Below are 21,490 nucleotides of genomic sequence, written 5' to 3'. Positions count from 1 at the left end.
TAAACACAGTGCTCTGTGAACAGCCAAAAAATACTTGTGCAGAATTTTTTCCTCCCTAAAGCAGTTTACTGGTGAGTGTTCAAATGTTCAAACAGCAGCAGAGAGCTTGTGTGTAAGTTGTTTAGGAGATGTTGGTTCCTGGGAGATGCATCTGTCCGAGCAGAGCACAAGGACTCAGCTCAGGACTGGGTCCAGCTTAGGGCCTTGAGCATGAATCATGAGCAGGTTCGTTCTTCAGGTTATTATCCTTATGTTCTTGTCACTCAGAGAGCATGGTACTGAGATGTTCACGTTTTATGTAAGGCAGTCTTGCCACCACTTGTTAAATGAGCAAAGAATGAAGCCCTCGGGATAAATGGGTACGTGAGACGGCCACATTGGTGTAAATGGATGGACTCTGGCTTTTATATTTTAAAATTATATTCATTTTGATTCTCCATATATTCAAAAATGAAATACTCTTTATTTTCTAGGATTTAATTTTAGCCTTTTTAAATCTAATCCAATGGCATTTTGGAGCAGCACTCCTTCCTCCCAGCCTGAGAATGAAGGTACAGAGCTGGCACTGGCAGTGTGAGAGGACATCGGTCTTTCAGCAGCTGCTGGTCCTCAGCAGAGTAACTGGCTGTGTGCAGTTAAGGGCTTAACACTGCAGCATGCATGTGACAGAATGCTGGCGTGACCCCTTAATGCTGCTCTCGTGTACTTGGATGTCATGTTTTCTCACATGTTGTACAGCGTTGTTTTGTGTTTTTTTTAACATCTTTATTGGGGTATAATTGCTTTACTACAACGTTGTTTTGAGGTAGATCCGTGTGGTCTTTCCCTTTCTCTGTTTTGCACATCAGATGCTGTTTTCAACTGTGATTAATGAAGACCTGTATGTTACCTAACCTTTATCGTCTGCCAGTGTCCAAATGTGATGGCAGCAGCGTGTGTACCACAGGGAACCGGGTGTTTCTTTTAGCGCTTTCTTTTTGGACATGGAAGATGCTGTGTCTGAAAGTAGGCCCCACGTATAAGAGCTACCATTATATCCTGGTGTGTTCCCGGTGTAGTACAGACCACTTGTGGGAGAAAGCGTTGGTGCTGTAATGGAGTACTTGGCAGCTGGCTCTGTTAGAGACGGTCAGGAGCAGGTTGTGGAGAGGAAAACTCACTGTTAGGGTTTAATAATGTATCTTGAGCAACACAGCTGTGTTACAAGTTGTCAAACAACTACAATGACCACATGACAACCTGTGAGTTCTGGGACCCTCAGTTTTAAAGTACACCAGTCATACTACTGGCTACAGCAGCTCTTAGCCTTTATTCTTAAGGATTCATTCTTTGAAAAATTATGTGAATAGTGTGGACTTTTTTCTATAAAGGGTACATACTTGTACACAGACTCTGTTGGCCCTAGGTGAAGAGTCCTTGGTCTGAGAGCAAATTTACCAAAATACTGCTGCAGGACAAAGAGTCCTGTTCTGTTTCAAGTCTGAGAATGTCATGGTTTCAAAGGACTGTAGAGATGAAGACTTGAGGCTGTCTGATAAACAAGAATCTCTATCTCACAGTGTCTTTTTGTGGTCCTTGGCTAGGAATTAATGCTATGTTTTTGTAACAAAGGAGGGTGAAAGTCAAGTTCAGTATTGCAAAAGGGCTGTTCTCTGGATCAGCATCATCCAGTAGAAATAAAATGCAACCTGTGTGTAATCAAAAAGCTTCTAGTAGTCACATTTAAAACTAAAAAGAGAAACAGATGAAATTTATTTTATTACTCTCTTCAGCTTAACGCATTATGTCCAAAATACGATTTCAACTTCTAATCAGTATAAAAAATTAATAATGAGATATTTTCCCCCTTGTTTTTGGTGGGGTTTTTTTGGTTTGTTTTTTGTTTTTATCAATCTTCAAAACCCAGTGTGTATTTTTACACCTGCAGCACATCTCACTTTGGACTGCTTGCACTGCAGGTGCTTCATAGCCAAGTGTGGTAAGGCGGCTATATTGGACAGTGCCAGTTGGTACAGAGCATGCTTCATGGTTTGTTTACTCTTATCAGTTCCTTTAGCCAGAAATCCTTCTTTATAGACCAGAACATATTGTACGAAGAGTTCCTTTTCTCTCCATCTTTTGCCTTTTTGTTGTTTTTGGTCTTTCAGCTAATAGAAATTGTCTTAGGTTCCTACAGGATTATTTACCCAGAGGATAACGGGTTTAATTTAATTTTATCTATTATCATGCTTGGAAATACAGAAAATTGGATGTAATTTTAATCACCCGCCATCCTTGGCAATTGTTAACTTTCCTTGTAGGGTCTCATCGAGTTGGCTTTGCTTTAGTTTTGTATTTATACTAATCTTTGCTTATGACTTCTTTAATGTTTCAGTTATTGCAAATGTATGGATATTTTGCTAAACCATTTAGTATTCCAAGTATGATTGTGGCTGCACTTTTTAAATACCTTTTTAATTTATAGCTGTTAATAGTAGTTTTTTCAATGATCAGTAAGTAAAAGCAGGATTTTTTTTTTTTTTTTGGTTATTAAGTAGATTCTGTGTCCTCTAAGGGTTTTTGATAGACCATTACCTCGGGCTTCTAATTCTAATTCATGGTTATTATGAGCTGTGTCCAAATCAAAGTATGTGTGTTTTTATCAGCATGCTGATTAAGTTCCATGATTTTTATTTTCAGTTAGAATATTGACATTAATTAATTACTTAACACCTTGTCTTTATCAATTTTTTTGATTTGTCTTACAGTGGAAGAGAAGAAAAAGCCTGAAGATCTTCCCTCAGATGACGATGTTCTCATTGTGTATGAGCTGACCCCGACCCCTGAGCAAAAAGCTCTTGCAAGCAAACTTCAGCTTCCTCCCACTTTCTTCTGTTACAAGAACAGGCCAGACTACGTCAGCGAAGAGGAGGAGGACGGTAAGTCTCCTGTTTCTTTAAAGCGTTCTGCTCACGGTCCTCGTAGTGAGTGGGGTGATGAAATTGCTTTCAGCCTGCTTCCTGGAGCCCACCCCTGCTGCCCTGCAGGCCGGTATTGAGCCTAAATGTATGTGTGAGCAGTCAGTGGACGTCACGACTGAAAGAGCTGCATTCATTTATTAGCATTCCCTGGGTGGCTGCCGTGAACAGGGCAGGCATTTTGAGGGGACTGAAAGCAATTCTCATTTCCCTGGGGGTCTCAGAGGGGTGGGGGAACTGTGAGGCAGAGACAGGGTCTTATTGGGGAAAGCTCTGTGGGCCCTGTCCAAGTTTTCAAGCAGGGGAGTTACGTGCTCAGAATAATCTCAGCAGGACAGTTGGGCAGTGGTGTGGAGGACTGGGTTGTGGGAAGTGGAGATGGGAGGGGGAGCCAGAATGCCAGAGCAGCTCAGACAAGGCGTTCGGGGTGTGGAATAGGCAAAGTTGGTTGCTATTTGGATGTGGGGAGTAAGGGAAAGTGTGAAGTTGGAGATAATTTTCCTAGATTCCTGGCTGGAAAATCTCCTGAAATTTACTGGAAGTTCTTTTATTTAATCAAATTATACTTTAAGATGAAGATTTCGACACAGCTGTCAAGAAGCTTAATGGAAAACTGTATTTGGATGACTCAGAAAAACGTAGACCGTTAGAAGAAAATCTAACAGGTATGTAACAGTAAAATTACTAGTTACAGTGTTTTTTAAAACTTTTCTGTTTAAAAGGAATCTTGCAATCTGGTCACCTCTGTAATTACCAGTTTTGCCTTGGTGACTTTAAATATTTAAAAATAACGTGAAGTGAAAAACATTGTGCTCCCGGTGGTGGTGGTTCTCCATCAGCATCCAGGGTCTTGTTATTTGGGTCTATAATCTGTAGATGACACTGAGGGCCATTGTTTGTGGAGTAGTTGGACTTCATCTACTTTCGTCTTAACTTGCTTTTCCTTGTGTTGTATGGGATTTTCAGATAATGAGAAAGAATGTATTATTGTTTGGGAAAAGAAACCAACAGTTGAAGAAAAGGCAAAAGCAGATACGTTAAAGCTTCCACCTACATTTTTTTGTGGAGTCTGCAGTGACACTGATGAGGACAATGGAAGTGGGGAAGACTTTCAATCGGAGCTTCACAAAGTTCAGGAAGCTCAAGTAAGACCGTCTCTGTGTGCTCCTTCTGGCCCAGTTGCCTCTGTTGACGCGATAAGCTAGAGGGTCCTCACCACGTGGTAATAATGGGGTGTGTCTGGCAAGCGGTCGGACACCTCAGGCAACTCTGGCCAGAGGAGGAGGACTCGTGTTCTGCCCGGAGGACCGGAGGCACCCCTGCAACCGGTGTGTGTGCTGGGCTTGGGGAGTCAGGGCAGCAGCATGGCGGTGCAGATGTCCCTAAGAAGGTCTACGCCCTGCAAAGAACGGTGTTACGTAGTTCATTTTCTCTGCAAGTTAACTGATTGTGGAGTGGGCAGGGTGGATAGGAAATAGCAGCATTTGAAACTTAGTTCCCCTGACCTGTATACCTTGCTTTGCCAATAACTTTGTGATTTGGTTACTTTCTTAGCTCAGGTGTAGTCATTTTAGTAGCTATCAACACCTTGGTGTCTTAATTTGTATTCCACAGAAACTAGAAGACAAGGTCCCTGTCTTGTAATTGTTTACAGTCTTAATTTTGACATATTCAGAATGGTTCCTTGCCTCTCAGGAAATACTGTTTTTTAAAAATTGTTGGAAAGATGGTTAAAATGAAACAGAGTCCTGGAGTTAGTTACGAATGCAGTGTTTTATTTAAAGGATACGTGGGTAGAGAGAAACGTGGCCCAACACGTGGCCTGAGTCTGTAGGAGACTTACTACCCTTTACTGTCTGTCTGTCTCTGAGGAGTCTAGGTGGCCTGCTTTTTTAGCTGTCCACCTAGGATATGCCGCCTGTTCCACAGGCTTCAGCTTATTCATCGGTGCACGTATAGCTAGTAGCCATCAGCTAATGTAAAGACATTACTTCCTTTTTTATAACCAAGTAGATTTGTGGAAGCCCTATCTGAAGTTTTTCCATCAGCGGCCTTGCTATACTAAATCTGAAGTATATTTTAAATCCCTCAGCAGTTTCCCTGGACTCAGTGGAAGTACACAATATGCAATATTTCTTAATCATCTTCTCTAATTGCTGCTGCTGGAGGCTTTATTTATTTAAATATTTATTAAAAAAATTTTTTTGGCTGCGTTTGGTCTTCATTGCTGCGCACGGGCTTTCTCTAGTTTCAGCGAGCGGGGGCTACTCTTCATTGCGGTGCGCGGGCTTCTCATTGCGGTGGCTTCTCATTGTGGAGCCTGGGCTCTGGGCGCGCAGGCTCCGTAGTTGTGGTGCACGGGCTTAGTTGCTCCGCAGCATGTGGGATCTTCCCGGACCAGGGCTCGAACCCTTGTCCCCTGCATTGGCAGGCAGATTCTTAACCACTGCACCACCAGGGAATTCCCTGCTGGAGGCTTTAGCATCCAGTCTTTCATTCAGCAAATACAGGACAGTCATAATATAAAATTGGGTTATGCAAATTGAAACAATGCATTTTAAATTTGGCCTCACTCTTTTGTGTGCAAAACTTAAAAATAATTATTTATTTAAAATTTATGTTTTTCAAAACTTAGAACACTGAAAAATAATCTCTATGCTGATGCACCGACTGAATTGTACATTGTTTATTCTTTTCCCACCTGTGGTGCACACAGGACTTGGTACCTTCTGTCAGTTTTTTGTGAACTGTGCTGTTTATAGGCGTTGAAATGGCTTATTTGAGTGACTATTGTGTTATCATTGTTATAACTTAAAATCTTTTTGTAAAATATCCTGTAACACTCTCATAATGTTCATTAAATAGCGGTCCTAAGAGCTGTTCAGAAATACCTTTGGTACAGAAATTAAACGTGATAAATCATTATAAGGGTTGAAAAAAAATTGCCAAGATGAATTGTAATTTTGGAGAGTACCCTTTAATACACAGAGACGAAACAGAGAACTAACAACCATTAAAGCTGAAATGTGCTGTGTAATGGGTGTAGATATACATCCTCTTAGGATGCACCCTTCCTGTTTTACACTCAGATTCATCTTGGACTATGCGAGATCTTCAGATAGGCATCCCTTGCATAAAACACCTAAGTGTACTGTATGTGTAAGTGCTTAGTGTGAGCTGGCACTGTGCTCAGCATTGGGGATACGGTATTTGATTTGTCTACAAGAGTTGTTCATTCATGGACTCTTAGGTGGCGAATGTATTAGGCGCTGGATTACGCACTCCCCTCTCCCAAGTAATCTAGCCTACATTTTTTGGGTAACGTTAATTGTGATATGATTCACCCATTTTAAAATGTACAACTCAGTTGGTTTTCGTATATTTACCACAGTCAGTTTTAGAACATTTTCATCATCCCAAAAAGAAGCCCTGTTAACCTCTAGCAGTCACCACCCTTCCCCATTTCCACCCGTCTTCTCTAGGCCTGGAATAACCAATGATGTACTTTGTAGATTTGCCTATTCTGACATTTCATATAAACAAATAATAATGTGTGGTCCTTTGTGTCTGTCTTCTTTTACTTAGTAAGTTTTTGAGGTATATCCACATTGTAGCATTCATCTGTATTTCGTTCCTTTTATGGCCGAATAATATTTCAGTGTATGAACATACCACATTTTGTTTACCCGTTCATCTGTTGATGGTCATTTGGGTTGTTTCTTCTTCTTGGCTATTATGAATAATACTGCTGTGTTAGCCTAAATCATTTGACACGAACAGAATGGACTGTTTTCTTGGGCTTCAGTCATTAAGAAATAATGATTTTTTCATTTGTATTAATTTTTAAATTTTACATAAGGAAAATTCACTTTTCCCTGTGTGTGTATTTTCTGTGAGTTCTTACACATGCCTGGATTCTTGTAATCCCCACCACAGGCAGGCAGTGTACAGAACCGTTCCAACCGCCCAAAGAATTCCTTCCTACTGTCCCTTTCGGTTCAGATCCTCCCCTGCTCGGAACCTCTGGTAACTGCTGATCTGTTTTCTGTTTCTACGTTTTTGCCTTTCCCAGACTAGCATGAATGGAATCATACTTTGTGTAACCTTTGATACTAGCTTTTTACACTCACTCATTATGCTCAAAAGCATAATGCCTTTGAGATTTGGCCCAGTTACTGTGTGTAGTGTTAGTGTGTTTCTTTCTGTCACTGGGTGGTATTCCCTTGTGAGGACGCACCACAGTTCATTCGTTATTGTTTCTGCAGGGAAAACAGGTTTCTAAATAGATCGAATCAGTTGATACTGTGTTGTACAAGTCCAGTCTATCCTTGCTAATTTTTTTCTGCTCGTTCTATTGATTATTGAGAGGAGTGTTGCTGAGCATGTTTGTTTTTCTCCTATCAGTTTTTGCTTCACGTACTTTGTTAGGGAGTGTTCCCTCTGCTTCTGTTTCCTGGAACACAGTGTAGGAATTGGTAATATTTCTTTCTTAAATGTTTGATAGAATTTACTACTGAAACCATCTGGGCCTGGTACTTACTATCATTATTTTTTTTTGGAAGGACATTAATTGATGGTACATTTTCTTTAATAAATATAGCCCCATTCATATTATCTATTTCTTATGTCAGTTTTGGTAGGTTGTGTCTTTTGAGGAATTGGTTGGTCCATTTCCTCTACATTATCAAATTTGTGGGCATAACAGTGTTTGTGAAGTTCATTGAAATTTATTACCCGTTTAATGTCCATGGATCAATGTTGATAGCTCCTGTTTCATTTCTGATATTAGTCATTTATGTCATCTATTTTGTTTTCTTGGTGAGCTTGACTAGAGGTTTATCAAATTTTATTGACCTTTTCAAAGAATCCATTTTTTATCTTGTTAATTTTTCTGTTTTATTGATTTCTGCTCTGCTTTTCATTATTTCTTTAGTTCTTTGTGCCTTCCGTTTATACTGGTCTTTTTTCTCTAGTTTTTTAAGGTGAAAGTTTATCGATTTTAGATCTTCTTTTTAATATATGCATTTAGTGCTACAGAGTTCCCCTTCCTTGCTTTTGTTGGCATTCCACAAATTTTGGTAAGCTGTAGTTTCACTTCTATTTAGTTCATAGTATTTTTAATGTGTCCAGAGACTTTGACATGTGTATTAAAAATGTGTTGTTTAATCTCCAGATATTTGGAGATTTTTTTTCAGCTATATTTCTGTTAGTGATTTCTAGTTTAATTCCACTATGGACTGAGAATATACTTTGTATGGTTTCTGTTCTTTTGAACTTGCTGAAGTTTGTTTTATGGCCTAGAATGTGGTCTTTCTTCATAAATGTTCATGCGTGCTTGAGAGGAACATGTATACTGCTGCAGTTGGATGGAGCATTCTGTAAATATTTTTATTTCTGTTATTGTATTTTTAAGTTGTGAAGTCCCATTTGATTTTCTTTTGTGCTTTATATTTTTTTGCCTGACACCTATCTTTTCATTTGTCTTAAGAGTATTTGTCCTTTTTTGGAACATTGTTAGAAGAGCTTTTCAAAGTTTTTCTGATCATTCAGCACACGGATCATTTCATGACATTCCCCACCCTCGGCCAAGGAGAGTTGACTTTTCTTGGACCCTTTTCCATCTGTGCCGTCGGCAGCTGCAGTTTTGGACAGCTCTGGTACCCTGCCTGGGATGTGGGTTAGTGGGTGGGGGCAGGAAAAATTTCCTGCAGGGTTCTCACCAAGATTACCTCTCAGGTCTTGAGAGTCTTTTTTGTTCTTTTTTCTTTCTCTTTTTCCTAAGTAAAAAACAGAAGTTTACTATAAATACATCTTCTAATGAGATGGCTCTTAGGAAGGGGGAAGTTTGTGGTGTCTTGATTGAAAGTGAATTTGGTAAGGCCAGAATTTCAGATGGTCACTTTGCCTGTCTCTCCAGTAGTCTTTACACCTGGGGACCATCTACCATAGTGAGGGGCTTTCTTTTTCTGTAAAACTGGGGGACAGTCAGAGAAAAATCTCAAATCTCTTGCCACCATCCAGCAGTTCTGGCCAGAAACCCTCTTCCTCCAGGTTTAGTACTTTCTTGTTGTGACACCCGCTGTAGGCAGGTAGGAAGCAGGTCAGGAAAGGGGCCCAGGCACGACCTCGTCGGCTCAGCCTAGTCCATTTCCAGAACCCATGGTTGCCGCAGGGGTTTGGGAGGAGGTTGTGTCCAGGAGGCAGGGACTGCCCTCATTGGCTGGGGGCAGGCAGCTGTGGATGATGGGCCATGTGGCCTGGAGGTGCCCCCACGCCCCAGCAGTGTGCACGGGGGCACATGGCTCAGGCCAGCACCTCCTTGGGTTCCGGCTGTGGTGCGGGGACCCCGACGGGCTGGCCCGTGGAGGCCAGGTTGTCCGTGGTCTCATCACCAGGCCTGGCTGCCACCTACATCTCAGCCATTGCTCCTTACCAGTGGGCCATATATAAATATATACATATATATATATTTTTTGGCTGTGTTGGGTCTTTATTGCTGCGCACGGGCTTTCTCTAGTTGCAGTGAGCAGGGGCTACTCTTCCTTGTGGTACGCAGGCTTCTCATTGCGGTGGCTTCTCTTGTTGCGGAGCACAGGCTCTAGGCGCTAGGGCTTCAGTAGTTGTGGCATGTGGGCTCAGTAGTTGTGGCATGTGGGCTCAGCAGTTGTGTCTCACAGGCTCCAGAGCACAGGCTCAGTAGTTGTGGTGCATGGGCTTAGTTGCTCCGTGGCACGTGGGATCTTCCCAGACCAGGGCTCGAACCCGTGTCCCCTGCATTGGCAGGTGGATTCTTAACCACTGCGCCACCAGGGAAGTCCCATGTCTTGAGATTTTTAATCCTTCTGCTTTCATCCACTTTTCAGAGGCTTCTTGTAGTCGCTTTATCTGTTTCAGTCCAATTCAGCTGTAGGTGCTGGGAGAGGTAGGATGAAAGGTGGAGTGGGAGAGAGAAAAGTGTGCTTACTCCATTTTGTCCAGAACTCCGAGTCCTCGGTTTCTTTTAAAATCGGGTATATGATCCTTTTTGTCAGTCAGTACTTAATGTCATAGTTATTTGTTACTTCCTCTTTGCAGAAATCCCAGAGTGAGGGCATAACTAGCACGGCTGACAGTGTGTGTACGGATGGCAGTAAAGTGACTCTACCATTTTTGTGTAAGTCTGAAGAACCAGAGTTTACTACCAGATGTATTAGTTCACCACCTATTTCTTCTGAAGCTGTCGATAAACCTGTGGATTTATGTACTAGAAAGGAAAATGATGCAGATTCTACAAGCCAAGGTACAATTTGATACATGTTTATAAAAACCTTCTAGGCATGCATTACTACATAAGGTACACCTGTGATTTTGAGACGATAGACTTTTAAATGCAAATCCAGAAACTCCCTGTCTTAAAACAAAATTTGAGATTTATAAAGGGGCATGAAATATTTCGCTTTTATGAGCTTATTTTTTACAATTGAGAATACAAAAAATCTTTAGATATTTCCTGAAATCCTGCCTTTGAATGAATGTTTTAGATTATATTAGATTGTGTAAAGCAGAAACTGTATAGCTCTCTATCTGATTTAGTATAGATCTACATCTCATTTTTAAAAAATGATTTTGGGTATGCTCTTGGTATATTCTGCATTGAGAATAGTACTTGAAAACGTAATAACAATGAAGGAGCTCAGAACTTGGATGTCTTTTATAAGTTTTCTTCAGAGAGATAACCAGATTGTAAATGTTCCACACCCCATCCCACCCCATACCTCTCAGTAGTACAGCAGGTCCTACCCCCATTCTCTTTGGGTCCTGAGTAAAGCTTTGATGTTCAACATGTATTAAATGAAATATTAAATTGCTCTTTTCCTTTTGCCAGTGGAAAGCAAAACAGTTTCATTTGGATTTGGAAGTAGCACAGGGCTGTCATTTGCAGACTTGGCTTCCAGTAATTCTGGGGATTTTGCTTTTGGGTCCAAAGGTAAGATCAGGAGGAGCGGTTTTAATGATTGTATTACAGAAATATGCACACCTGGGGGGAGCAAGCCCTTTGTCACTCACCTGGCCATTTGTTTCCCCAGCCCTGCACTCCAGCTGTCTAGTGTTGTAATAAAGGAAGGGCTTCTGTTTTATTGTTATTTTTGCTATTATTAATATAACCATAAGAATTTTCTCGTCATTCATTGTAACTCATGGTGCTAGCCTTCCCCATCCTGAAATGCAGAACCGTCACTCCAGTTTTGGAATAACCTTGGGATTGGCACATTGTTCTTTTAGTTATACTTTTGATTTACTAATATTTCAAGATATGTGCATCAGTAATTTTTAAGGAGATGATTTTGCAGTTTTTTATTTTTGCAATATCCTTGATTGTGCTTTTTAATATAAGGGTTGTGCTCATTTATAACTGGTGAGCTTTCCCACCTTTTCCAGTGATTTTTTTCTATTTTTGGTCCATTTGGGTATCATTTGTAGAAAATAATCCTTTTCCTTGTTTCAGAAGCTTGAAAAAATTAGCATATTTTCTCATTCTTAAGGTAGCTTACATGTATCTGATTATAGCACCACCTAAATTGGACAAGATGCTTGAATTGTCGAATAAATTTTGTTGAAGATACATACTTACATGATAATCTAATTCAGAATTCCCTCTCACATATTTTTACTTGTTTCACTAACACTGGGTTTAGCCAATCAGCAAAAAAAAAAAAACAGAACAGTTCTTGTCATTTATGGAAACACATATAAAACTTTTAGAAATTACCTTCAGATGCTACGTTATGTTGGAATTCATAGCTTCACTGATGTCAGGTTGCTTTATTTTTATTAATAAGTAGCCTGAAGTCACAGGGTCATAGGTCAACAGATACAACAGTGTATAGTAGGTATAATTATCCACAAATAAAAAGCCAAATAAAAATTGATGTGTTAGGTTGCTTGATACTTGGTATACCTTTTTCAAAGTACTCCATCAGTACTGTACAATGAAGTGTGAGGTAGGCAAGACTCATACCACGTGGGAGGCTCGCCCTGAGTATTATTTGCTGACGTTCACTCCTTTTTCCATGAGATTATTTACCAAGCTCTTTTTTAAACTACATTTCTTGTTTTGTTCTTAGATCTCACAGGAATTTGTGCTTTGTCTTTTCAAAGAAGCTGCTTTTGGTTTTATCAGTTCTTTTGTTTATGTTTTTTATTTATCTTCAGATTTTGTCATTACTTTCCTTTAAATTATCATTGGTTTTCTTGCGTATTAAATGCCTGCTTTATTTAATTTAGATTGTGCTAGTAAGCACAGAATAGCATTTTGAAACTAAATTCCCCTGGAATCAATTTCATAGCTTTTCATGGGGAATTTTCACACTACTATAAGTTTTTTTAATATTTTAGAATTTCATCTTGCCTTCTTTGATTAAGAGCTTGTGGGATTTAATTTTTTTTTTTTAAGGTAATCAGTTTCACCAGAATGTTTTTTTGTTTTTTAAACTTATTTCTGGCATTGTGTGGACCTTTTTGATCTTAAACTTTTTGTTTTGGTTGGTTTTAAGCTACGAGGAGTCTTTTTTTTTTAATCCTTTCCTCCTCTTCTGTTATGTGTTATTTCTGTGGTGATTACTTTTTCTTCATCTGTTCATTTTATTTTTGTTTCATGTTTTCTTTTGTTCCTTTTTTTTCCTGTCTTCTCCTGAAAGTCCTCTTCACAGGCAGGTCTGTCAGTCACTCCCTGTCTTTTGTGTAATATTTCATATGGAAACTAAGAGAACACAAGGAACACATGTTTATCTGCTGCTCCCCTTTGTCCGTGATTTGACGTTTTATCTTATTTCCTTGAGATTCTGTAATGTTTTCATTAAACCCGGACTCAGAGTGGAAGCTTCCTAGGTACTATTATCTAGAACACAGTTGTTGTTAAGTTGATATTACTGATGTGCACATCTTTATACTCTTACTGTATAAGTTCTTTCTCCTGTCCCTTTAGAACAGTGGTTTTCAACTCTTGGCTTCATATTAGAATTTCTTGGGAGCTTTTTAAAGAAAAAAGAAACACCTGATAGTTATGTTGGGCTCTCTGGGCCTGCGGCCCAGGCACTGGTATTTTACAGAAGCTGTTGGTGTGATTTTAATATGCACCCAGTGTTAAGAACCATTGCTTCAGAGGAATTTTGAGACTTTCTGCCATACCTCTCAGGGTATTGGGGTAATTTAAAATTTTTTTCTGCTTGGGAGTTCCTGAGCCAGTTATTTTTGAGCCCTACGCCTGTGTATCATGTAGATCTGTGGTTACTGTTCTCAGGAAGCCCCCCACACAACCTGAGATTGTGCTCTTCTTGTTTCAGAGCATTCTTTTGCTGTATCTTCTTAATAATTTTTTTCTTTTTTCCTGTTTTTTTCTCCCCATTAAACCTCACTTAGGAGTTACTGCTTTAGACACTAATTTTGTTCTTTCTTCAGGGTGCTGTTTTTAACTGATCCGTGACATTTTTGCCTTCTCCTGAGTTTTTGCATCAGATGTAGGTTTAGAGAGCAGTGATTTTGTCAGCAAGTGATGAAGAGTTGAGAGGTTTCTTTCCTCTAAGATAGTGGGGAATGTATTAGCAGGCTGGGTCCTCACATTCGAGATGCGGATGAAGAAGCTTTTAGTTTTCACCTTCTCCCTGTGAGGGGGAGTAAAAGTCTTTGTTCCTCTGCGTGGGAGTGGGGAGCCTTTTCACCCCTTAACTAAGTTAAGCCTAGTATTGCTTGAAGACAGTGGGGGTCAGCTTCTCCCAAGGCTGCAGTGCCACCTGGCCAAGAAGTTTAAGCTCCAGCTCTAGTTACCTTAGGAGGAAGTTGAGGTAGAGAAGTTATAAACATGTTTAGTCTGCTTCGGCTAATATGGAAGTAGCAGATTTGGCTTCTTTGAGAACATTTTTAGGTTCAAAAGTTATATTTTTCATGTGATAGAATGTTTTATGAAATGAACTACCTTTGGAGCTGAGCTGGGTTTTCAGAGTTTCAAAGTATGTACTTTTAATTAAGAACCTGCTTCATTACTGAAAGTTCTTCTGTAGTTCAGTATCATGAAGACCTAAGGCTCAGATGATCCTAGACCCTATCTGTATATCTAGACATAAATGTTACTAAAAGTCCTGTGTACTCACCACATGAGTTTAATCTGCCAGAATAGTACAAGTTTAAACATTTTTATTAGAAGTATGTTACATCATTGGAAATTAGATTCATTCATAAAGTAATCTAACTGGGATTAAGAGCTTATTAAAATAGATACCACTGTTTAAGTATCCTAATTTATTCATCAGATAAAAATTTCCAGTGGGCAAACACTGGAGCAGCTGTGTTCGGAGCACAGTCAACCAGTAAAGTTGGCGAAGATGAAGATGGTAGTGATGAAGAGGTAGTTCATAATGAAGATATCCATTTTGAACCAATAGTGTCATTACCAGAGGTAAATATTAAAGAGTGAAAACCTTACTAATAACTTCACATTTTAAGTTTAAAACATGACATGGGCTTGATTTGTAGGGCTTGGCCTTGTTTGCATTTCTTTCAGAACATTGACCGTTTCAAATGGAAGCTCTTTATTAGAAGTTCAGCCTTTAAGTTCAAATAGTCTTTTTTTTTTTTTTTTTTTGCGGTATGCGGGCCTCTCACTGCTGTGGCCTCTCCCGTTGCGGAGCACAGGCTCCGGACACGCAGGCTCAGCGGCCACGGCTTACGGGCCCAGCTGCTCTGCAGCATGTGGGATCCTCCTGGACCGGGGCACGAACCCGTGTCCCCTGCATCGGCAGGCGGACTCTCAACCACTGCACCACCAGGGAAGCCCTCAAATAGTCTTTTTAAAGAAATTTACATACAAATGTTATTTGGTAAATTCTATATGAAATCCTTGGGAAGAACTTAATTTTTGCATGTTTGTTTTCAGTAACGTAATTCTAGGGGCAAAAGGAAAAAACCCAACCAACATCTAATCTCATATTTGCCACAGTCCTTTCAATAAAAAGTAAATTGTACTTTTTCTGGACAAGAATGTTGTTTTAGGCAAATTACTTTTATCAGTTTCAACCTCAATCAGTAGATAATATTTAAGAACAAGCATTTTTTTGAAACCTCTCTTGTAAAAGAATGTATTTAGTTTCCAAAATGAGGAAGAATGTTACATAAGGGGAAAATGTGTAATGACAGATTTTTCCTGCCTCATCCAAATCAGATGTATTTGTAACCCTAGGATGTTAACTGTTTTCAAATTCTGTTCATGCCAGTGTCTTAAGGAATTTGGATCTTGGAATTTGTTATGGAATATTTTATAAGCAGCATCTTAGAGATAATTTCGTGTCCTGTCACAGGTAGAAGTAAAATCTGGAGAAGAAGATGAAGAAATTTTATTTAAAGAGAGAGCCAAACTTTACAGGTGGGATCGAGAGGCCAGTCAGTGGAAGGAGCGTGGGGTTGGAGACATGAAGATCCTCTGGCACACGATGAAGAATTACTACCGGGTCCTGATGAGAAGAGACCAGGTGCTCAAAGTGTGTGCAAACCACGTCATCACCAAAACAATGGAACTGAAACCCTTGAATGTTTCCAACAATGCTTTAGTTTGGACTGCCTCAGATTATGCTGGTGAGCTCTACACTCAAATGCTACTTTCCGGTTTGGGGATTTTTCTAAAATTGATAACAAATACATAAAACAATTTATAACAGTTATTATAACACAAAGGTCACTGTGTTGTTTGTTGTTTAATAGATGGAGAAGCCAAAGTGGAACAGCTTGCAGTGAGATTTAAAACTAAAGAAATGGCTGATGGTTTTAAGAAAAAATTTGAAGAATGTCAACAGAATTTATTGAAACCCCAGGAAGAACAGGTATCACCGAGAGCAAAGGAGACAAATCCTGTGGTGTTTTTTGATGTTTGCGCAGATGATGAGCCTCTGGGACGTATAACCATGGAATTATTTTCAAACATTGTTCCTCAAACTGCTGAGAACTTCAGAGCACTGTGCACTGGAGAGAAGGGCTTTGGTTTCAAGAACTCCATTTTTCACAGAGTGATTCCAAATTTTGTTTGCCAAGTAAGTCTTAAGTGTACATCACAATGGGTGTCTAGAAAAAGTGCAGCACACCAACTTGGGGAATTTGGGTGTTTCTCCTTACTTACGATTTTCTTTAGACTTCTTTAGCATTTCCACAGCCCCAGCTTCTGTCCCCACAAGAACTTTGAGCCTAAAACGGTTCGTATTTTTAATGCCTTGAACCTGCTGGAAATCAAGGGTGGGAAAAAGATCTTTTCATTGTTTGTCTTCTTTCACAAGTGGGTGTTTCTTAGTTTTCAGACTGCGTTCTCAAAGAAGCTGGGTGTTGAGGACCTACCCTTTAGTGGTTAGTTCTGTATGTATTTGTAACATTTTATTTGGGATTCCTGTTAATTGAAATCTTTTTTCAGGGGGGAGATATCACCAAACACGATGGAACAGGAGGACGGTCCATTTATGGAGATAAATTTGAAGATGAAAATTTTGATGTGAAACATACCAGTCCTGGCTTACTATCCATGGCCAATCGAGGCCAGGATACCAATAATTCTCAATTTTTCATAACACTGAAAAAAGCAGAGCATTTGGACTTTAAGCATGTAGTATTTGGGTTTGTTAAAGATGGCATGGATACTGTGAAAAAGATTGAATCCTTTGGTTCTCCTGAAGGGTCTGTTAGTCGAAGAATTGTTATCACAGAATGTGGACAGATATAAAATCATTGTTTTTCATAGTAGATTTTACCTGTATAAACAGTTGAATTGAAGCCTAGCTGTTATGACAACATGGTAATTATGTTCAGCTTTTGAAAATGGACATTTCCAATGTATAAATATAAAATTGCAGCTTATAGCTGTTGTCACTTTTTAATGTGTTATAATTGACCTTGCATGGTGTGAAATAAAAGTTTAAACACTGGTGTATTTCAGGTGTACTTGTGTTTATGTACTCCTGACATATTTGTATTAAAATGGAGTAATACTAATCTTGTTAAAAGCAATAGACCTTCTCAAACTATTGAAGGAATATGATATATGCAATTTTAGTTTCTTCTAAGATATTAGACTTCCTGCATGGATATACTTACTGTTTGGATAAAGGGACCATGACTTGGATAGTTTTTATTTCAGATTTGGAATATATTTGGTAATTTTCACTATTGGTGTGCTCATTTATGAATAAAGATTCACTTGTGAGTGGGTAGAGCCAGAGGGTAGAGACTTAACCAAAGTGCTCTTCTATAAATTCTTGCACCTCCTGTATAGCTAACAGAGTACCTTCTTTCCTTAAAATGTTATGTAGCTTCCTGTGCTCTTCCCAAGGTATTAAATTAATTTTTACATTTTAAGTAAGTTGAGTATTTAGACTTTTTAAAAAACCTGTCATCTGTTTCTACTACCTCAAACTGCATTTGGTTCTGATAGAACTTGAATTTTTCCTTGCAGTTATTGTGATAAAGTATGAGTATTTTAAAAAGGTCTATCTATACCATGTTCTTTGGTTAAAGATTTGGTTTATACTAGATTGTTGCAGTACCTTTTTCTGGTGAATTTTGTAGCAAAAATAAAGTGACAATTGTTAACAGCCATGACATTTAAAATATTCATTACTTGTGCATCTAGTTGTTTTTTCATTCTGGAACCAAAGTAAGGAGATAAAAGATCCGTAAACTTAAACTGCCACCTAATTTCCAGAGCTCCCAAGGAGAGGACTGTTTTCCAGTTGGGTATACACTGAAAACTTACTTGGAAATGGCTAGTGTCAAAAGTTCGACAGAAAAAGGGGGCACGTTCTCATCAGCTTACTCGTGTGGCACCACAGAGCACCCCGGGAGAGCACGTTTTGCGTATTCCAACCACTGCCGGCGGTGCCTTCTGCCCTCCGGGGTTCTTTCCAGCGGAGCCGCCTCATTTCGGGTAGTGAGGCAGTGGGGCTGTCGCGCCGTTTGGGGTTTGGAAACAGGCAGTCCTGGGACAGCACCTGCTGACCGCCTGTAGAGCGAGGGTCATGTGGGGTCCGTGTGCCGGGAGCGGCGGACGGCCCCGACCCTCCGATTGTGGGGGTGTTTGCGTGTGTGTGTATGCGGGGGGCGGGGAGTGGGTGGTTGGATGCATGCGGGTTTCCCGGCGCTTCCCGAGGGATTCCAGGCTGCGGGAGGCACGCGGAGGCGCCCTAAAGATTACAACTGTGGACTCACAAGCTTGGTAACGGATGCTTTGGCCGAAACCGACTTCTCCAAGATTAGTGTCTCACAGCTGCTTCCGATGGGTTCGAGCGCTTATGAGACGGACCCGCGCGGGCTGCCCCTCGGCGCGACCCTCGGGAAGGAAAGGAAAACAGGAGAGACCCGCGCACCAGCCCGCAACGCACCCCCACGGCCCGCGAGCACGGACCTGCGCCAGCGGCCGCGCTTTTGTCGGGGAGACGTCGGCGGCGCGGCGCGCCGTGCGTCACGGCGCAAATCCGCTGCGCCCGCCCCGCCCGGCCGCGCGCCGTTGCCAGGGAGACGACGGCGGCCGCGGCCATGGAGCCGAGGGTGGTGAAGCCGCCCGGGCAGGACCTGATGGTGGAGCGCCTCAAAAGGCGCTACGGCGTATGGGGCGGCTGCCCCGCCGAGGTGAGGTCCTGCCCTGCCTGTCGGCGCATGCCAAGTCCGCGGGTCGCCGGATCTGCGGGTCGGAGCGTGGGCGCGAGGCAGGGCCCCTGGCGGCGGCGGCGTGCGTGCACTCGTGAGGAGGGTGCTTTCGGCGGGCATCGGGAGCGGGAGGGACCGTGCGCGTCAGCGCGTAGATGCGTGGCAGGCGTTCCCGGCTGTGACTTGCGTGCGGGTTGGAACCGCCTCGGTCCCGCCCCATAGCGGGGAGTCCGAGCCGGTTTCAAGCCGAAAGGTGCGGGCGCCCGGCCTGGTGGATCCGCGGTGGCCGCCTCTGTGCGCGGACCCGGCGCGCGTGTCGGGGCGGCAGGGAGGGGGCGCTGCGCCGGGCTGGGGACCCGGGATCAGGCCGGTTGTGCGGGGCGGGGGCGCCGGGCGGCCCGGCCCGCCCCGGTCACTGCTCCGTCGCTCTCTTTCAGCCCGGGCGCCGGCGGCCGGACGTGGCGGAGTGGCGACGGCGGCCTCCCTGCACCCCAGGTAGGGCGGCGGGCCGGGTGTCCGCGCGGCTGGGGAGGCACTCGCTCCTTTTTTCACCGCAGGAGATGTAGTTTATTGCGCAGCGTTTAATGCTTGAAGTGCATAAAGGGGAGAAATAAAGTGTTGAACGTTTCGGCACTGGCGGGATGTCGTGACGAGGTGGAAGGAGGGCGGATTCTGAACGTTCGGGGAGTTCGCCTACCGCCTGCGGTCCTTAGGTACCGACCCATAGAACAGGGTTAGAGGCACCTGCTCTGCTTGCTTCCCCGCGTCGTTGACGGCGTCACGTGCGGGGGTGGGGGGCGGTGATGAACGTCAGTGCTGTTTGAAGAGCTGACTTGATGCCTGTTTTCTAGAAGTCTGCATTAGGGAGACAGGAAGGAAATCGGTACGTAGCTTTGTTCTCCTACGTTTCGGGGTCGAGAATGAGGTCGTTGATATCTAACCTTAGTGAGCAGCCTCTGCAGTCGTCTTTCCTGTTGACAGAGGACTTCGGTTTCTGCTCACGTGGAGATGAAGCTGGTCCGTCGCTGAGATGTTACTCTGATGAGAGGAGGCGCGGCCCCGCATCCCCCCGTGGTGCCCTCAAGCGTGGGACCGTCAGATGGCAAGGTAGCCCGAGTCCTGCTCGGGCCTCCCTGGGCATCTCGGGAAACTAAGGAGGGTCAGGGGCTGCCTGTGTGTTTGCTTTTCTCTGAGAGGAGCCTGCTGAGTGGTTGGAGAAACTGAGTGATTGTTACTGAGAATTTGATAAAAGCACAAACCTAGCATCGTGTTTGCTGGCATAATGCAGTTACTTACACTGTGTGATAGATGGCTCTTCATCCAGGACCCAAATGAAGACCTTGCTCCCCACCTCCCTTTTTTTTTTTTTTTTTTTTTTTTTGTGGTACGCGGGCCTCTCGCTCTTGGTTGCGGCCTCTCCCGTTGCGGAGCACAGGCTCCGGACGCGCAGGCTCAGCGGCCATGGCTCACGGGCCCAGCCGCTCCGCGGCATGTGGGATCTTCCCAGATTGGGGCACGAACCCACGTCCCACGCATTGGCAGGCGGACTCCCAACCACTGCGCCACCAGGGAAGCTCCCCCTGTTTTTTTTAATTAAATAAGGAATTAGGGTAAAAATGAGTATAAGTTTGTTAGGCGGCGGTATTAACTCAGTCGGTGTCGTTGTGTCTCCTGGTGTGGTGAGCACTGTGTTCCAGGTAGCAGAGAGAGAGATGGAAGAAGTCAGCCCAGGGAGCTGGTATCAATGCCTACAGTATATGTATGATGTGGTGCTGGGCTGTGAGGGGTCAGCAGTTTTGCAGAAGAGATTTTACTCTGGATAAAACCACTGTAAAAACAATGGAAGCTAAGGTGAAATAAAGTTCTAAGTTGAATATTGTTAATGCCAAAAATATGTGGCAGAAGGAAGTGCTTAGGTATGGAGAGGGAGCAGACATTTTGAAATAACGTTAAACCATAAAGATATGTATGTATACAAAATGAAACGTTGGGGTATTGTGGAGAGAAAAAAAGAAAGTTGTGCCTAAAGTATCTGTTAACGTGATCGATATTTTGGAGCTTGAATTGCTTCATTCTCTGATTAAACGAATTAATCCATGTAAAGGACTTAGAACAGTGTTCAGTATGTAGAGAAGCACTCAGATGCGCCGCTGTTTATCATCATTACTGTTACTGCTGTTTCCTTTGGCGCTCACAAAGTCACCTAGTTGATCTGGAGTCAAGATTTGGACATGGCGTTGATCGAATATAGAGGAAGGAAAGAGAAAATTGCTGGAAGTTAATTATGAATTCATGGAAATTATTTTCATATATTTAACTGATGGTTTTATCATCTTTAAGGTAAGCAGTCTGGGTGTAATTTCAAGTTACAAGTTGAGGCTTGTGGACTGTGAATATTTCTAACATTGGACAGTTTTTCCACAGTCCCTAGTTGTGATCTAGGGTGGAGTCGTAGAGCTGCCCAGCACAGGCTGCAGGTGTCTGTTGAATTCTTGAGATGGGGCTGGTCTGAATTGAGATGTGCTGTGAGTATAAAATACACAGCTGATTTTAAAGATGGATAAAAGAATGTAAAATGTCTTATTTTAAAATATTGATTGGGCTTCTCCTGTGGCGCAGTGGTTGAGAGTCCGCCTGCTGATGCAGGGGACGCGGGTTCGTGCCCCGATTTGGGAAGATCCCACATGCCGCGGAGCGACTGGGCCCGTGAGCCATGGCCGCTGAGCCTGCGCGTCCGGAGCCTGTGCTCCGCAACGGGAGAGGCCACAGCACTGAGAGGCCCGCGTACCACAAAAAAAAAAAAAATATATATATATATATATATATATATCGATTGTATGTTAAAATGACAGTGTCTTAGATATACTGGGTTAAATATAGCA

The 21,490-nt window shown here is 42.3% G+C and overlaps 2 protein-coding genes across 14 annotated transcripts in view; both read left to right on the top strand.

Moving 5' to 3' along the window:
- RGPD4 (RANBP2 like and GRIP domain containing 4) overlaps positions 1-17,807 on the top strand; it is a 54,396-nt gene extending 36,589 nt beyond the window's left edge. Inside the window, exons 21-30 of one of the 2 annotated variants that reach the window (XM_079940580.1) lie at positions 474-551; positions 2,748-2,918; positions 3,530-3,622; positions 3,924-4,102; positions 10,032-10,236; positions 10,822-10,923; positions 14,243-14,388; positions 15,287-15,560; positions 15,687-16,012; positions 16,384-17,807. In XM_079940580.1, coding sequence (XP_079796706.1) covers positions 474-551; positions 2,748-2,918; positions 3,530-3,622; positions 3,924-4,102; positions 10,032-10,236; positions 10,822-10,923; positions 14,243-14,388; positions 15,287-15,560; positions 15,687-16,012; positions 16,384-16,689 — 1,880 coding nt within the window. In that variant the 3' untranslated portion in view covers positions 16,690-17,807. The remainder of the gene's footprint in view (positions 1-473; positions 552-2,747; positions 2,919-3,529; positions 3,623-3,923; positions 4,103-10,031; positions 10,237-10,821; positions 10,924-14,242; positions 14,389-15,286; positions 15,561-15,686; positions 16,013-16,383) is intronic. The other variant, XM_079940578.1, reaches the window with a different exon arrangement.
- Positions 17,808-18,497: 690 nt separating this feature from the next.
- Positions 18,498-21,490, top strand: part of CCDC138 (coiled-coil domain containing 138) — a gene marked incomplete at its 5' end in the record, with an annotated part of 48,819 nt that continues 45,826 nt past the window's right edge. For 10 of the 12 annotated variants that reach the window (XR_013831161.1, XR_013831162.1, XM_079941494.1 and 7 more), the window contains 3 exons: positions 18,498-18,590; positions 19,046-19,103; positions 19,590-19,715. Coding sequence is in view for 10 of the 12 variants with exons in the window: in XM_079941494.1 (XP_079797620.1) it covers positions 18,498-18,590; positions 19,046-19,103; positions 19,590-19,715 (277 nt within the window). Of the gene's footprint in view, positions 18,591-19,045; positions 19,104-19,586; positions 19,716-21,490 lie in introns of those variants that run through there. The other 2 variants (XM_079941495.1, XM_079941491.1) reach the window with 2 other exon arrangements.

This window comes from Stenella coeruleoalba (genome assembly GCF_951394435.1).
Source record: "Stenella coeruleoalba genome assembly, chromosome: 13".
Lineage (NCBI taxonomy): Eukaryota > Metazoa > Chordata > Mammalia > Artiodactyla > Delphinidae > Stenella > Stenella coeruleoalba.
This window is presented reverse-complemented; position numbering and strand designations above follow the sequence as displayed.